At 44.6% G+C, this 18,969-nt stretch overlaps 1 protein-coding gene across 1 annotated transcript in view; it reads right to left on the bottom strand.

Annotated features, from left to right (window-relative positions):
* LOC119169629 (cell adhesion molecule Dscam1-like) overlaps window positions 1-9,409 on the bottom strand; it is a 138,265-nt gene extending 128,856 nt beyond the window's left edge. The window contains exon 1 of the mRNA XM_075887178.1: window positions 8,539-9,409. Within this exon, the coding sequence (XP_075743293.1) occupies window positions 8,539-8,599 (61 nt within the window). The 5' untranslated portion in view covers window positions 8,600-9,409. The remainder of the gene's footprint in view (window positions 1-8,538) is intronic.
* Window positions 9,410-18,969: the final 9,560 nt, after the last annotated feature.

Genomic DNA, 18,969 nt, shown 5'->3' with positions numbered 1-18,969 from the left:
TTCTTCACTGGCAGGCGATATTGCAACTTTTCAAGGAAGATCGAACATTGGCTTGAAGAGTAGAACGTGATAGCGTAATCGTGCTCCTTTCACATCTTCTCCTCTATAGCTAGCAGGAATGCTGCTTGGTAGATAACAACTGTAGGCGAACTTCAAGCTAAAAGCCAATTTGGCGCAAAGTAGCCACTGTAGCGGCAACCTTGATCGCCTCCCTGGCTTCGTTTTTCGAGGAACACTTAAGCCGTGGCGCAAGTAAAGGAAGGTTTGGGCCCCTGTAAATTGGTCCTTATAAACTATCACATAATGTCTACTGAAAGTGCAGTTGCAATGAGCGCACTGTTGTTAATTTTTTTTTTGGGGGGGGGGGGGGGAGGGGGAATCATCAAAGCACCCTGAACGCGTTCCTATGGCAACACACGGATTCAGACAGCTCCTCCCTTTGTGATCATTATCACCTTTTGCTGATGATGGTTTTTAAATGTGCCATAGCGTGTTGTATTGAGTGGGTCTTTACGCCAACAGCTCGTTCTGCAGTTTACATGTCTTCTTGTCTAGCACAATTCCACTCTTCTGTCACACAACATTAAATCCTTCGAGGAGGCTCCTACAACTATAAATGACGTCCGTCCATATGAGGATTTTCCTTCCCTTTTTTTCAGATATAGTCCAACAAAGGACTGGACCTGCTTGCCACGCAGAAAGCCTTTGTTGGATTCTCACTCAAAGTAAACAGTTATATCATTCGTTTATTAACCTCTACCTGAAATTTGCCTCTCGGCCATTTTTTTTTACGCGATAGCGTTAAAGAGCTCGATTTGCAGAAATATCGAAGTCGGCATTATCATTTGTGAGCGAAAAATCATGTCATGCGTGACCTAAAAATTAAGGCAGATGCCAATACAGTAAGTAATGAAAATTTTTGTGTCCGAATAAGGATTGAACCCGGGTCATTTTCGTAGCAAGCAAGTCTTCTACCACAGAGCAACGCGCCTGCTTGGCAATGTAGAGAAAGTTACTGCCTCGGTTTGGAAATGCACTGAAAGTAACTTGCATGCTTTACAACCACTTGCGTAGTGTATACAAGCTTCACAACTCAACATGTGAGACCGCAATTGCTGATGGCAAAAGTGCGTGGTACAAGCGTATACATTGCGTTCAGACGTCAGAAGATGCGATTATCATGAATGTGCGGTTTAAAGCGCGCCACCCTCAACTAGGTTGCAGCAACTTCTCTTTTGAGGCCACGTAGTGGGTGCATATCAAGTTGAACAAACATTTTTCGCGCAAATGGCTTTAAAGCATGCTACCCATTACTCAGAATGCAGCCGTATGCGTAAGTTTTACTGATACAAGCCATTTTTAACTCCCTCTGCACTAAAGACATACCGCACTCTCGTTCAACTTTAAGGACATTGAGAATCCCCAAATTCTTTTTCTCACGACACGGGAGTTTTCGGCGAAACAAGTCATTTAACGTTATGGTGTGCTTTAGAATATCACAGCCCTTGCGGTGTGGTCGCTGCCACTGCGCATGCGTCGTAACGCGAGCCGCGTTCGCGTTCGCAGGCCTACCGCAGAAAATCCGAAATAGCGGGTGGCGTGTGCGGCCCGCAAACGCTGGTGTCGAGGCTACGTGTAGTTTCCGTGCATTTGAGTTTTCAGGACACCCAAAGTCCCTAGTTGGTTCCCAGGAGGCGCGAACGTTATTCTAAAACTCATATGGTGCCCGCAGCACCCGCAGAGCCTGCAAACATTATTCTGAAACTCCCTAATATTACTTCTTTTTCTGCGTCTGCGCAAAGCGCTAAGCTTCTCTTACCGCCTTAGATGTTACAAAATATATTTCCCGTCTCTAACAAGGAGCGGTTCGCGTTAAACATCCTAGAAACAACGATGTGATTTAAATAATCCGTTGGTGGGGAGCTCGAGAATTTTAGATCACGTGGGGTTCGTTACCTTGGGCGCAAATCTAAGTACACGGGTCCAAATCAGTTCTGTATATCGAAAACGAAGCCGCCAAGACCGGGATTGAATCCGACCACCTTCCAGTAAGTAATCGGTTATTATTATTATTATTATTAATATTATCATTATTATTATTATTATTATTATTATTATTATTATTATTATTATTATTATTATTATTATTATTATTATTATTATTATTATTATTATTATTATTATTATTATTATTATTATTATTATTACCACTAAACCACCAGACCGGGCTTGCGAATCCCTCCCTTGGACATTGTTTGTCAAATATTGAATCAGTCGGGACCCTGGTAATTTCTTGAAACTGTCCTAATAGTTTTCTGATCTGCTGCCAAACCATGCACCTACGTTTTGTATCGGAACGTAATGGTGCTATTCTAACTTCAAATAAGTTATTCAGGACACTCGCACTCGCCACCTACGTGGCCTTCACCACCACCCCGGCCGACCACCTGACTTGACAAGCTGGACGCAGGGTCCACTGCATCGACCACTCCTGGCCTTTGTACAGGAAACAGAACTTTTTCTTTTCATTTAACTGATGCCGTAGGGCATACTGGCACCAATAAAAAATATTCAGGACACACTCGTGTATTCCCGAGCGCCCATTAACCTGCCACAGTGTGTCTAAAACTTGAGTATATGCAATTTTTACTGCGACGCAATGATACACTTCAAGCTGATTGTGCATGACAGAGATAATTACAGCACTCGGAGACAGGTTTCTAGTTATTATTCGAGCTTACCTGTTGCAACAATTCTCGTTCTTCAAAAAAAAAAAAAAGAAGAAAGATGCGATTACGGAACCCTATTAGAAATAGAGCAACAGACGGTATTACGCTTTACGAGTGCGCAGTATGTGGTTGATATCTACTGAAGGTGAAACAATGACGATAGCAGGATATCAACAAAAACTATTCGATGTGTGTGTGATTTTCTACAATAATTTCTTCTTCATAAAATAAAACAATCAAAGCAAAGCACGCATTCAAAAGGACATCACAGTTGAAGTATTTGAAAAAAAATAAAGTATAGAATCATGAATCGCGCTATAATTGCACGTATTGTAAAAGCTAAGACGGACTCGCAAACTGCGAAGACTATAGCTACTGAACATGAAGAATAGCAAGTACACATCACCTCAATCCTTTTCAATTTAAATGTCAGAGAACCAGAAACAAAAAATATATTTTGGCGTATTGCTTCTCAACTCTATTTCGACAAAGACGTCGTTTTGCCTTCCGAGCAAGTAAACATTTGGTAATTAGGAAGGGGCCTCGTACGCACCATCCGACTTCATCTTTTGTTTTTTCATAATCTCATAATCTCTCTTCTGGCGTTCAGTGTTTTACTGGAAACAAAATGTTCTCGTCTGGTCTGAAAATTGAACAACGTACATCTCTTTCGACTTACTGGATTTGTGTCGACCCTCGACTGCATCATGTCTTGGACCGTAAAGTGAGATCTACAAACTCAAACAGGAAGAATACAGGTACACATACTTTTCTTGATAGCATGACAGATAGCTCAGCAATCACTGTCAAGACCGGCAAATGGAGAAATCCAGTTCTCGATAAGTTATCGTTATAGTAACTAAGCTCAAAACTGATGACGAAGAAAAAATAGTGATATAATTCGAAAGTTTTATAACCGAGAAAAAATTGAATAGTAGAGAACAAGATAATAATCGGAAAGCAAAAGTAGCGAGGTTGGACAAAAACTTTACGGCTCATAACTTGCTTTAGCGTGATGAGTGGTACATGTCGAAATACTGAACAGACTACAGAAGTCACCATAAGATGAAGTGCGAGCTGCCTACTACGTTTTCGAACAACATAATAAAGGAAAATAACATTAACACATTTCGTATATCCCCAAAAGGACTGCGACTAGTTTCGGTGTAATATGAGACATGACACAACGTTTTCCCAAGTCTTTGATGTAGTTGTTTTTTTTCCTACATTCTGAAACTTATCAATATTTGTTTCATCATCCGCACGCTTCTTTGATAGTTTGTGTAAGAAGGGCCAGGGCTCCTCAACCTGTTCTAACAGCTTTTACCTGACCTCCTCTAACTTACTATTCTATTCCATCTTTTATTACAATAAGTCGAAATGGACATGCTTTGTTATCCAGGCAGTGTACGCCCAAAGCACTTTCGGTGCTACAAAAATGCCCGTGAGCACCAGTGTTTAGTGGTCGTGACATTGAAACAAAAAATCACACCTTCGTTTCAAGGATGAAAAAATACGTGCGATAGCAACGAATTGGAATGTCATACAAAGGAACGTTAGAAGCTAACTACTTTAGAATCTGATCTCTCGTAACTTTAGGAAACAGTGACCTAAATGAATGTGGCCGCTCCGTGGAAGAAGCCAGTCCTCATCCCGTTTGTAGCTTCGACGCGAAGCAAAATTGGTGAGAGCACATAGCACGTGCAAAGATATGAGCCGTCTACTGATCTCTGTAGAGATAGTACTCACCAGCGCCCTTTCAATCAATGTTTGCATTTGCTGCCCGTGGGAAGCAGTTACCACCACCCTCGAAAGGACTTCATGCTGCTTCGGCTTACCGATCTGGTCGACCGATGCGTTTAACCTCAGCATGAGCCACGCCCATCTGTAGCCTTTGCAGGCTTTCGCACACACATGCAACATACGATGAGGAGAGGGGCTGTTACTACTTTCAACTTGATACGGAACATGACGTCGACAGCATGAATGGCTCTTCATTGTTCTATAGAATAGCGGTGGCAATATTTATTATGACAGGTGGCAATACTTATTATGACAGGTGAAAAACAAGAAGAGACCAAGGGGTTGCCGCAAGGAACATGAAATCTCTGGGCTAAATCACTGGATCATTTCCACCTTGGTGTCTGACAAGCCTGCTCTTGTAAATGCAATGTAATAACCTGCTTTTTTTTAAAAGACGATAATCTTTCTTGGGGACCTTCCACGCCAAATTTTTGGTCTGTCTGTCTGTCTGTCTGTCTGTCTGTCTGTCTGTCTGCTGTCTGTCTGTCTGTCTGTCTGTCTGTCTGTCTGTCTGTCTGTCTGTCTGTCTGTCTGTCTGTACATTTGTCTGTTTGTCCACTGTTAACGGCAATGGGTACTTGGAATGGCTGACCCCAGCCGCAGCACCCACCAATGTTGCTGAAGGTTGCTAAAAGCGCATGTATACCGAAAACTTTGCACAAGATTAGCTACAGGCTGAACTGAGGTCGAATTTTATAGCCTTAAAAGCGCATTTAATTCATAGTTTCCAGCCCCACAAAATGTTCTCAAGTATGTTCTGTTATTAAAGTTCTGAAATGGACCGGCTGGTATTACGGTACATCGAGACAAAAGAAAGTGCAATCGATGATAGGTGAAATAGCGGACATTCAGAAGTGATGAGAGGGGAACAGACCTGATAATATTATAATCAAACGAAAATGTTTACTTAACTCTCCAGTATTTTCAATGATAAAAACGTTAAGAATGTTCATTTCATGATCTCTGTACAGACAACAAACACTTAGTGCACCGGACGATGCGTTGTTTTGTCCGCTGTTCTCACTCTTCGAGGTTCAAGTCAGGACACTAAATATACACGCTTGAATGAAAACGGTTCATTTCATTCGGCCTTGTTACAACACGCACACCTCACATGGTGCTCGAATTTTGATCGCTATTGCGTAAACCTTACGTTAATTTCTCGTTGCAACGTAGGATATACAATCTACAAAAAAAAGCAGTCATTTCACTCCTTCTTGGCAATCCTGACTTGCCCGGTAATAACGCTTTTAAAGGTATAGATGTTAACTCTTTTTTTTTGCGTGTAGATCACCATACTCTCTTCGGTGAATCGTGGGAGGAGTTAGTCTTCAAAAAGAAATCAACATGTATCATTTGAAAGAGCTATATATGGGGCAAGTAAGATGCAACTAAAAGAAGTAAGAGGTGCCTTCTTTTTTTTTTCTTAGAGCGTGCGACACTGTAGAGTATACCAAACCTCAAATAAAGGAAACGTGCGAGAAATACCAAGATTTCTATTTGCTGTATTTCTTTTGCTTTGAATCACAAATGCACTACCCTTACCATTAATGAAAACGAGCAATCGACGTGCAAGATATGCACCAAGGACACATATTACTTGAAAAAGTTATTGCCAAAACGTTAGGCAAGATTCACAATTCCCTTTGTTTTTGTAATGTGTCGTTTGCTTTTGGTACAGGTAGCTTTTGCTCGCTAATATGTACATAGTATTGACTGTGTGGCTTTTCCTTTTAAATTCAGCGTCACAAAGAGGGAGGCAAGCGACACTTGGCGTGTGCACGCCAGACGTAGAACTTTTCTTTCTTTTTTTTCTCTCTCTCTCTTTCTTCCTCCTTTTTTTCTTTTTGCTCTTTTCTCCTTTTTGTTGTCTTTTCTCACTTACATTTTGTTTTTTTATCACGTTGCGCTTTCTTTGTTCCTTTTGTCCATGCCACAAATTTGATCTTCAACTACGTGCTGCGCAACACTTTAGTTGCTACCAGCAACCGCAATGGTTGCGCCTTCATGTCAATACAATGAAACGTGGCAACGTAGAATCACTAATAGCTTCTTTAAAGGATCAAGTAGTCGTATCAGATATGGCTGACTGCTGATAAGCTCACGATGAACACAGCGAAGGTTATTGGAAAACAGCACGTATAAACGGTAATGTGACCAGCGCATCTACTACGGGCGCATTTCAATGAATTCGCAAACTGTCGCATATCATACCACCACAATTCCAATCAGCCGTCTCGCACGTCAGTTGCCGTTTTGTAAGGGTGGCTCACGCATCAAGTGTTAGGCCCACGGGACGGCTTTAAGCTCTCTCATAGTAGAATACCTTGTACTCTAAATCGTTATCCACTTTTTAGGGGCGAAGCTCCTTATATAGCGGGACTCATTCATCCCTCGTAGTCATCGTCGTAGTGTGTAACCAGTCTTACATTTTGTCCTGCAAGGTGGTGCGGGCGGGAGATTTCTCCTTTGCGTTGTTGAACAATAAAAAATTAATAGCGTGCGCGTTAACTAAAAGCCGAATTCTCTAGTCTCTCATTCCCCATTAGCAGCCATTAATTGGCATGTTCATCGAAAAACATCTAACAAGAAAGGGTTGCTACGTTATACTCGCCGGGCGTAACCTCCTCCGTTTTAGAAAGGTTAAGCGATCGTTGGGCTACGGTTACATTAATACAGTGAAGTAGAATATACCATGAAGTCGCGGTGGCTAAAGGTAAAAAGTAGACACGAAGCGCAGGCCGTAAGAAAGTATGCGTGTGCCACCTCTCGTTTAGTCCTTGGTATGTCCGCTGGATGGCGGTGCTTCTATATCGGGAATATATGATAGATGATAGAAAGATGCGAGATAGTGGTACTTGGAGGGTTAAATAGATGGACTAGCAGACACACAGACAGATGCATGGACGGACTCACGGATGGCTGCACCAACGAATGGACGCATGGACGGGCGCAGGGGCGGATGCATGGACGAACGCAGGGATGGACGCACAGATGGACGTTCGGACGCACGAACAGACGCACGCACGGACAGGCAAATGGATGCACGGACGGTCACACAGACGGACGCATGGACGGACGGAAGCAAGAACGAATGGACGGACGGATGCTTCGCCGCACTCTCCATAATTCACTCCGTGGATATGCTGCCATTTTTTTTCTAACCTTCCCCCCGCTCAGTTGACCGCACCAGGAGCTCCCATAGTAGAGTGCCGAGTACTCTAAATCGTTTTAGTGGGACGGCTCAGTGCTCTCCCATAGTTGAATACGAAGTACTCGAAATCGTTAAACGTTTTTTTCTAAACACAAGGTTAGCAAGACTTCTTGCAATGAATGCGCTCGCACTTAATAATAGTACAATGTTTTTTTTTTTTCATCCGAGACATGATTTCTTTCCCTCTTTGGGCTTAGTAAAACTTGAAGATTCTTTGCGTGTCGGAAATAAAGAGGCCTCTATATTCGGCTGTCTGTAAATTGTTCTGAATCAGTTAGCCCCTCCTTGTTTTCATTTGTTGATGTTTTATTTGTAGCCTTTCGCGACGCTGTTCGTGTACGTTCATGCTCATCTCGCACAAGCGTTTACAACGATGAAAGCCGAGTGTGAGACCCACTTAGTCATATATATTGCTCACCGAACTCCTTGCATAGGTTACAAAGCGTTGCACCTGATGTATGAAACGGAGTACAGGAATGTAATGCCCGCTGTCACACAGGCAAGTACATGATATTTGAAATCGTCAAACATTTCTTTGAACAATCGTTTTAAACTTTTTCTTCCCGTCTCACTCGACATAGTGTCGCAGGTAAAACTTCTCCCATAGTAGAGTACATAGTGTTCTTAAACGTCGAACATTTGTTCTCAACCCAACTTCTGTGAGTATAGTGGTACAGAAGACGGGTTTAGTAACTATTCATTATTAAAAAAGAAGCCTCTCACACTACGCCGCTCATCTTGAAGTTCTATATCGTGTGCCAAACAACTTCGGCCATGTGAATGTAAACTCACCGTTCGTAAGCAAGCCGAGAAGCACGTGAAGCACAACGGTAAGCATTCCTACAGGCGCCATTAGTGACGCCGGTGAGCAGTCGAACGTAGCAGTAATCCGCAAATGATGATTACTCCACGCCGGTGATCGACGAACGTGTGCACAACCTGATGCTGAAGCACGGTTTCACCGATGCGCCGTCGCGCTGACCTACTACGAGGAGCAGCTTCACCGTGGTCATCGGGCGACGTTGTTAACCTATACACAGGTTCGTGTAGTCACTGTTATCCACCCTTTTGCCCAAGATCAATGTAAATCTGGGGCACTGTGATTCGAAACTATTCCAAAGGTAAGTCGTAGTCTGTATAACACTGCGCATCGACAAACGTACACTGCACGTTTCACGCAATCCGAGACACGTGGAAAGCCTTTTCGGGCAGTGGAACTTCGGCCTGATGCGAGAATAAAAAAACTGGAGCACAAGAAACAGTAGCGTGTGGAATGACTCCGGCGAGCCGTTGATGATGAAGGATGAGTTTGTTTAACAGTATTATAGTGAGCGCAGATGGAATAAAACACTTAGCCGTAAACAGCCGAGAAAGTTGGCTTGGAAGAACCCGCTGCCGATGACACTCCGCACTGACAAAATGTGTCCCGGCGGGCGTCAATAACGAAATCGCCCAGTGCCTCCAGAAAAAAAAAATGAAGCGAAAATTGTGAGATAGAGGGTTGTCGCAGCAGATACACCCTGTTACACAAGGGACCCAGAAGCAAAGGGTTGCACGTGACTTCTCTGCCAAACGCCGCCACCCGACGACCTCTTGGGGCTCACGTGAACCGCGGCTGAATGAGGGCGCCCGCCACGGCCGCAGCAGCAGGGCCTTGTGTGCTTCGACGCTTGGAGCGCGTGTGAGCCCCCGTGGCTCGAGACCTCCTCTCCATCCCTACAGCGCAGCAACTCGGCCTGGTGGCGCGCTCCGCAGATTGGGCGCAGCCATCATCCTCCCCCTTCACCTCACTCGGGATTCCGGAGCCCCCGCATCGACGGCTGAAGCCCAGAAAACGATCGCAGCGACCCACAGCCGGCTTCTTCGCTCATCTCGCACCACCAGATGGGTTGGAATTCAAATCACCGCTCGGCGGTTTTGCGGCAACCGTAATGCCGGCCGCAGGCTTTCTGCCTGTCGCCCACTAATTTATACTCACTTATTCGTGGGGTGTGGCATTCCTCTAAAATATGAGCACAAAGGGAGACTGCATCTCGCACGCAGTTTGAGTTTCGAAGTGACTAAATGTGCGGTCGGCAGTAGGCTTGGCCATCAACTTAAGCTTGTAGATAGGCGGATCTTACAGGCATTGCGAATATGCGTTTGTGATTTGGGACGTTAAACCCCACATATCAATCAATATGCGTTTGTGCTTAAAAGTCAATATACTTAGAGCAAGGAAATGAGTGAGTGAGTGAGTGAGGGAGTGAGTGAGTGAGTGGGACCCCACACAAACAACCTCGCAGTCTTTGACTACATTATTGTATAGGGCAACACTTTCACTATACAGCTGCTCGTGTCTTCGTTCCTTTTCCGTTTAAACTACACTGCCAAACATTTTACACCCTAAGAAGTTTAAAACACGTGTTTTCCTCAAAAGCATCCTTAGGAACACTGTTGTTATTCTTTGTTTTGGAAATTAGGGTGTTTTTGGAAATAAATCACCCTTGTAACACCTGATTGCCACCCTTATCGGTTGTTATGAACAAGGTTACGAATACACATTTTCGGGCAGTTTTGCTTATATTTTAAGTATACATTGACCATACTGATATCAGTAAGGCCCCTTCTACTAACTGCTTGCGGTTGTAGTAATGAATGGAAACATGAAGTACAGTAATGTAACCAAAACGCAGTGTTCAACGATAAAGCGCGCAAACTACAAAGACGGAAGACAACAAGAATGCCGATTATCCAATGAAGTAAGGACCAACCCTCTTCTATCTATTCCTCTCAGCCATGTCGTTTGCGTGATTACTGAAGACTCACAAAGTGCACTATTTTACCTGAATCAAGGTAATGTTGCGCACAATGGTGTAGCCATGGAACACCTCCCAATAAGATTGAAGCTCTTAAAGCTGGAGGTAAAACAAACTGTAAGTTATGAAAGACAACTTCACCTACAGTATGTTCCAACTATAGCTTTCCTGAATGTAAAGCGTCTGCCACCTGCAAACAAACATGCGCACAGTTGACTAGCCACAACCTTCACGCTAATGGGCCATCAGGTTCCTTACAAAAGTGGACATTGACGTAATGTGTTTTGAGCCGACACGTTTTATTAAATTACTTTTGCGCGAATATTCCTCTTCCTGTGTCCTGAAAAGCGCATCATGAAAATTGAAAAAAGAGGACACCGGCCATAAAGAAGAATGTGCAAAAGAGACGTTTCGGTGACCTTGACGGAGCCTTGCTCGCAATGATGGGAGCTTTGTTGACACATTGCGAACAAAGCTCTCCTCAGGGGAAATTTCTTTGTGTGGATCCCCTTCTTTCAATTTCATGTTAATTCCCGAGCAGACGTGCTTCGGTGAAAACTTCGACTTCGTAGACAGCGATAAATCAGCATTACTGATATATTTTCAGCCGTGGTCTTGTTCGAAGGACTGAATGCTAAGTACAAGTACAAGTTCGCATCAAATAGTGTGACGGCCGTTGCATGCAATGCTGCGTGGAGCAGTATCTTTCTCGAAGTGAAGGCGCTGATGAAATATCGCTGGCGTGAACATGAATACGCAGTCTCTAAAGACCAACGGAGCTAAGCAGAAGCCATCAGCCTCGCTTTTTGATCAGTCTTCATGACGTTAGGTCGATGAAGGTGCGCCAAATTTTGCTCTTGACTAATACAAATGCGCGCTCTGAAGAGCAGCTCGCACTGGCCACGCTGCATCGTCGCAATGCTCATTGCGATTCAAATACACTGTTAAAGAAAGAGTATAACACAAAAGATCACTGTCACAAAAAGAAAGCTTCGCCCGCGCAACCAGTCAAGGGCTGGAGCTAGCGTTGAACCGGATCAAGTCGGAGTGAAAGCCTCACAGTCTCGTCGCTGAGGCAACCTCGGCTGCCCGGACCACCACGCGGGCGCGGTGGACACAGAGCGCGGAAGAGTGAACAGCTTCATGTTACATGTCACTGCGTGTGCTGGCGCCATGCCTGAAATTCGCAATTCCAGAAAGCGCTGCGTCTGCTGGCAACAATGATCGAAAAAACAAAGATGGCTACGCTCAACCGGGTACACGCAGCACGTTCGCTCGCCCGTGCTTTGGCTGTGCCGAAGTTTGTTGATTCTGGTGTCGGATCGCAATGGATCGTCGAAGCCGAAAAGGCGCTGGCTGCGCACCGCAGGATTCTCATCGGCACAAAGGATTTCACTGGCGGAACAGCGCAAAAAGTTGCGCTGTGCGCGCAAACATCGAGCCGTTTCGGCGAAGCACGTCAGATTTACCTCATTTTTAAGAACATGTCTAGCAAACCCGAGGTTGAAGACGGCAAATGTTCATGCATAACGGGCCTCTCCAGAAGTTGGCTTGCGTTGCTAAACTTTTGCATTGCGTTGCTAAACTGCAAGAGACAAGGTCTTGGTAGTTTTTGAGGTAACTACGCTGCAACTAGTGCTGCGGATTGCAAGCAAGTATCCCATTGAGTTCCATCCCGGCAAAAGCTGAATACGCGTCTTTTTCTTCATTTAGAACGGAGCTATGCCTGGGCTATTGTATCTTGAGATAAGGCAAATTGTAGTTTCGATTGTAATGGGAGTTTCTGTTTCTTTTCCTTCGCCGATCCATGTTATCAGATTTCTAAAGGATAATGTCGTGTGCTTCCTAACATTCACTTGTTTTTGTAGGAAGTAGCTTATATTCAAAGACTACATATGCAGGCACGCTACCCACGCTAAGAATTCACGGACGTTATATATATATCCGCAGCTTGCTTTTAGAAAAGTCAACACTACGACTTCCGCAGAAAACGATCCTATGCGAAAAATACACTCCCACGCCTAACGCAAGAACTTTCCCAAAGAGCTTTCTTAGGTAAACAAACTATGCTCCGTGCTTGATGAGCCTGAATATTGATAAGAATGTACGTACACTACGTAATAGTGTGCTCACCTATGAGAATTATGTTATCGTGAGCGAATAGATTAGAACAAACTACCGTAATTTCTATCACCTTTTTTTTCCAATGTGTAAGTTTCTGATTTGCGCCATTCTCCGTCGCGCATCGTCTACAACTTTCGGGAAGTGATAGAATGATAGGCTGCCATCTTTGCACCACGATGTCACCCATTGCGACAGTGTTCAATGGTCTTTGAACATCGATTTCTTCTTCTTCGGGCTTACGCGTGTGGCATGACGAAAATAAAGGAACTTTACGGCCGCTTCTCAACGCTTGCAACGTGATAACATTGCTCCTTTCAAGGTTGACTCTATTGGCGCCGTTTCCAGGTGTAACCGCCAGGTGGCGAGCGTTTAGTTGGAGTCGCAAATACCCTCCCATTTTGTGTGCGTGTGGTGCGCATCGCTTCTCGATCGGTCGAGTGTATTTGTCGGTTATTGTTTGAAATGCACTTGTGCACTGTGCTCGTCCTGTGTGTTCTGCCAGTGCTGCTTGTTGCGAAAACGCACCATACTGAAAGCGGGACCTGCGGATTCACATCGTGAAGCATTGGAAGTCATAAAGTAAGTACCACTCTCACGTTTTTTGTGGTCACCGCTTTTTTAACTGCGTTAGGGCAATAATAACGCCTTCAAACGTTTTTTCTTTCAACCAGTTGATGATAAATGAGCATTTGTTCACCTAGCGAGCTTATTTTTGTGAACTGTCTCAGCGGGATGATGGAAAAGTGTGAGTTCAGGTGGGTTTTTTTTTTGTTTAAATTGCTTGTAGTAGAAAGGAGAGTGCGGCTGTGGTTCAGTGAGGAAGTTCAACAGAATTGTAGCGGCGCCCTGTGATGGCAGTGGTGCTTGGCGCCCCGCTCGCGATGAACATATATATTGGCTTAGTAATACTTGCATGGGGACGGCGCCTGTTAGCTCTAAGCGTCAACCGTGTCTAAGACGCATATGCTTGGCCGTGTTGGCAGTTTTTTTGCTCTTTTTTTATTGCAGAAAATAACCAAGGACGAAAAACGAAGGCGTAGTGTCCATGTCGTTCTTTTCATGGGTTTTTCGTTTTGTGCGCTAAAACTACCTGATAACTCGAGTTGATGCATGGGGTGACAGCACAGCATATTCCTTTGTGTTAGGTGCGCCTCGGAAAGTTCGCCTACGTGCTAACACGTTTTATTGCATCCAACTCGTCCTTACTATGTTTTTGTTGACCCGCAACGTAGGTTGCGTATAGGTTGCGTGACACTGCCGGTAGCCGTGCATGTGTAGCAAATCGTTAAGCTGGACTTGTACCTGAATGGACCATTCATCTGTGTGTGAGTGACCAAATCGCTGTACTTGAACTGTGCGAACGCTAGTTTGAGCATAGCTGCTGGCGTTTCAATACAATTTATTTTATTGCGGTGATATTTATCATGTGTACTTTTCATAATACTCCTGTTATTCAGAGTTACACTGACCTCGCCCCGCTTTGGCGTTTGACTTCGCTAAGTACTGTAGATGTTAAAGTATTTTTTGCTATGTGAAGCATATCAATATTTTCTGTCTTGGAAAACAAAAACACTGTAATGTTATACGTACTGCATGGTATTGATGCGTGTGTTGCTGCAAAATTGTCAGATTTGCAGCAAATTTATTTGAGAAGACAACAAATATAGAATGCTTTTTCCAGTGTCTTGACATTAAAACTAATACCTTCAGGAATCAGTTTCACCGAATGATTACTGTGTATTACAAAATTGCGATTGAAATCTTTCAGGATTCTTGCTGCTGTGTGGATTGTTCGACAAGCTTACATATTGTGATGGCATGGAATTCATCAGCAGTGCTTTGTAAGTCTCGGCATTTACACTTTTGTTTTTTAACGCCCTGCCACCAAATAGTCTATGCTGCATCAGTAAGAAGTTCTGCTTTCTTAGCTGACCAACACCATTGAAAGCAATGGCCATAATTTAGCAACATGATAGCGTCATTGAGTGAAAACGATGTTTATTTTGCCAAACTTTCCAGCCACTTTGGCGACCATGTCAAATGTATCTGACAAAAAAAAAGGGCTGATTTAATTCATTTAAAACAGTGAACTACTAGAATATATCAGAAAGAAATTTTTAGTCATGTGACTGCCTTCTGAACTTTCCAGAATGTTGTCTGGGTGTTGTTTGTGAAAAAAATGTTTTAAAAGTACCATTTCTTCTTTCTATACCAGGCTTGGTCCATATGCTATGTAAAGGGGCTTGGATACGGTGTTTGGAGCTCGGTAATGCAAATACAAGTTTTCGGCCACATATGCCTCCAAGAATTTAGCCAAAATGTGTAATGTTTGCATTTTTGTTGCAATACTGCACTTTGAATGAATGTCAGAGTTGGGAATACCTACTTCGCAACGGGTATATTTCAATGAAAAATTATTTTAAACATTTTAAGCAGTTAAACTATACGAGAAAAGATCCCGAATTTCGCCTAATTACCATTTTTGTCCATTTTGAGACGCAATTCCCACGACGTGGTGGTTAACTTAAAAATCACCTTTATACCTAGAATAAAGAAATAAACATTTCTTTCTATATGACAAGTTTTATCATTACAATTTTTGTTTTAACGAAGGAAATATTATTTGAACTTTCCCATTGATGGAAATAGGGAATTTCAAGGAGACAGCTGTCGTATGACCAAACGGTAAGATAGCCGCCAGTGCGGAACTTTAAAAATCTTTTAGGGACGAAGCTCCTTAAACCATGGGTCGTTTCCTTCCCTGTTGTTGTAGTAGTCTACCTCTAGTTTATGACTTCTTCAATTGATAGCGTTGTGTGTATATGTCCTTTAGAGTAACTGTATACGCTTCCTACGGAAGCAGACTAGAGCCTAAATCCGCCATCTTACCTGGTTAGCAACCTTAGTTACGCGGTGAAGCCACGCTCTCTTTTTGCAGGCGACTTGCTTAATCCTGTCGCCGATTGACGAACCGTGTCGCCGATCGCCAGTTGACGTGCCTGGTGAGTCAACGTCCGGCAAAGAAAAAAAAACACACCTGCTATCGAAACTGCGCCATGCGAGTTGAAAAGCAGTTTTTTAGCCTTTCCGGTAATGCAAAACCCAAAGGCGTAGCGTATATAGTGCAGAATAATATGCACCGCCACTGCATCATGGCCAAGTGGCGCCAGCTATGGAAGATAAGCGACGACTCTCAAACATAAAAATATATGTTTTTCGAGATTCAAGTGGCGCCCCACTAAGCCTACAGCATTGATGATTTCAGTAGGTTGTTCGAAAATTGTGTTGAATCAACGCAAATTATTTTTTGTCAAAGCTTAAGGACATTATATCAAGTAAATAAAAGGACCAGTCCGTAGCTAATGAGCTACAAAGTGCCCGACGGTCACTTGACAGATTCCATGTGGACAGCCACCACTTTTGGTGGGGCTGCCGGTGCGTGAGCTTCTCCGCAGTGCATGATCGCTAGTGGTGTTCGAAAACAAATGCGCTACTCTGCTACCTCAAGATAGCATATGCAGTTGCTCAAATGTCCTCGGGAATAGTATAACTTGATGCTGTTAGTAGTTTTTACAGCATATCCAAAAAGCAAATGAGGATGAGTGGGCGAAGCGTTCATCCGTCCGTCCATGTGTCCATCCGTCCGTGCTTCCGTCCGTCCGTCTGTGGATCCGCCCGTTTGTCTGTCAATCCATGCATCCATCCATCCGTGATTCTGTCCGTTCATCCGTGAGTCCGCCCGTGCATCAGTGCTGCTGTCAGTCCATCCGTCGTTCCATTCGTGCCTCCGTCGATCCGTATTGAGTCTGGACAGACGGACGCTTCACCCCACTAATCATCATTCACTCCGTTGATATGCTGGGATTTTTGTTCTTGAAACAAAAATTGTAGTGATAAAATTTCCCACATAAAATGAACAGAAAATTGCTATTGTAGAAATATTGTGAGCATTATTCATGCGCGTCATTTTATCATATGTACATACTCATTATCATCAGCCTCACCTGTGTTGTGGGGCAGAGGCTCAGCAAAAAAAAAAGAAGTGTCTTGCAGCCAAAACGTTGCCTTACAAGTTGTGAAGAGTGCTTTCCGGTCCCCTGGTCCTCTCCCTGCAGCGCTTTTTCGTTATCTTCGACTACCAACCATCCCTGGGGCTCCGGTCGCGTCGCCGTCGGCGCAGTCAGCCCACGGTCATGTCGCAAGATGAGCACAACAACACGGTCCCATCCACCCCGCCTACACCCCTGGGCATGCCTTCATGGACTGTCACCGCCCCACAAAAAGACCCCCGATGTTCGCCAGCCTTTGCGGTGAAGACGTTGAAGACTGGTTGGATGAGTACGACCGTGTGAGTGCGCTTAACTATTGGCATGATTCTGTGAAGCTCTCCCGCGTCCCATTCTATCTGACGGGGGTCGCTAAGACATGGTTTCTCAACCATGAACTGGATTTCCCGGACTGGCATACCTTTAAGCAGCAGCTCCATTAGATATTTGCCAACCCTTCTGTCCATGCAGACATAGCCAAACGGAAGCTTGCTGAACGTGTTCAGCCCTCCGGCAAGTTTTATACTTCGTACATTGAGGATGTCCTCGCCCTATGCCGTCGCATCGACAGCTCGATGGCGGAACATGACCGCGTTCGCCACCTGCTCAAGGAAATAGGTGCCGTCGCATTTAACACTTTAGCGGCAAAGAACCCCACCACGGTCGCGGATATCATCAGTACGTGTCAACGACTCGATGACCTTCAACTTATACGTTTACAACTGGACACAGGAGATCTCAGGCCAACGCATGACAATGAGCTCCGGTCGTTAATACAGTCCATTATCCGCGAGGAGCTGCAACTCCAGGCCACCTCTTCGTCTTATGAGCTCCGCATAACGCCTTCTGCAGGCAGCCTCCGCCACATCGTCAGGGAGGAACTGGCATCCATGACGTAAGAGCAAGTCCCGAACTCGCATACCACTCCAAAGCCGACATACGCTCAGGTGGTTGCAGCGTCACCTTCTCAGCAATCACTGCAGTATGTGTCAACTACGCAGCCCTCACTGAATGCCCTTGCCCCAAGGGCACCGCCTCCTTCTTTCCATGCCTGGCGTCCAACTCGACCGATTTGCTAATATTGCGGAATACGTGGCCACATCTCACGGTTCTGTCGTCGACATCAACAAGACGAAAAGCGGGGCTATGGTGACTTCGAGAGGGATGAGTATGCCCCCTCTCCACAACATCGTCACCCATACCAACTTTACCAACGCCACTCACCCTCTCCACAGCTCTTCGATGCAGCCAGTACCTTCCGCTCCTCGAGCCGTCGCTCCCCGCCACCTATGTGCCGTTCCTCGTCACCACTTCGTCCGGCTACCACGGCGTCAGATCATCGCCCGGAAAACTAAACAGTGCCGCTTCAGGAGGGAAAGCTGCATTTGGCGGACTGCATCGAACTCCTCCGGAACGCCCTTCAAATGTACTTTCAGTGTGTGTTGAGGGTATATGGACTGAAGCCTTCGTGGACACAGGTGCATCGCTCTCAGTTATTAGTGTGGACTTGTGTTCCCGTTTGCGCAATGTGAAGACACCGTATGATGGCCCTCCCCTTCACTCTGCTAATGCGGTTTTTGTTCAGCCTTCTGGTGCTTGCGCAGCACAAGTTTTTATTGTACTAATGCGCTCATTTTAGGGCGGGACTTTCTCTCCTCAGCTTCAGCCGTGATATCTTGCCGTCAGAGGGTCATTCGTATGTCAGATACTGCGCTTTCGTCCAATAAAGGTGCTCATAGCCAGCGCTTCGTCACCGCTGATGACTGTTTTGTTCCTCCAGGCAATCAGCATATTCTGACTCTGACATCAGATAAGATCAGTACTGGTGATGTGTTCCTAGCACCGTGTGAACGCTACATCTCTGGTGGGCTTACCATCGCTCCTAGCCTGGTTGCCTTACAATACAAAACGTTGCCTTACAATTTAAATGTATTGTAGTTTGCTGCTGGTTTGCTTTCGCTATACTGATATTTTAGACACCTTTGCAAACAGCAAACACCACAATGTTGTGCATGCTAAAATTCTCAAACACACATAATTTAGACGCACGAGCGAGCATAGCCGAAGCATGCGTGCCCGGCTCCTCCTCAGAACATATTCATTTCGGAATAGCTGTCGCAAAAATTATTCGCGAGGTCACTAATCTTGGTGATTGCAGATTATATAATGTCGTTTTCTACACTATTGTCTCCACTTTTGGTTTTGTTGATGGCGATGCTACTGACAAGGCATGACTGAACGTGTGTTCCTAGTTG

This window comes from Rhipicephalus microplus, chromosome 2, assembly GCF_043290135.1.
Source record: "Rhipicephalus microplus isolate Deutch F79 chromosome 2, USDA_Rmic, whole genome shotgun sequence".
NCBI classification, from domain to species: Eukaryota; Metazoa; Arthropoda; class Arachnida; order Ixodida; family Ixodidae; genus Rhipicephalus; species Rhipicephalus microplus.
Note: the sequence above shows the minus strand (reverse complement) of the source record. Positions and strands in the feature narration are given on the sequence as shown.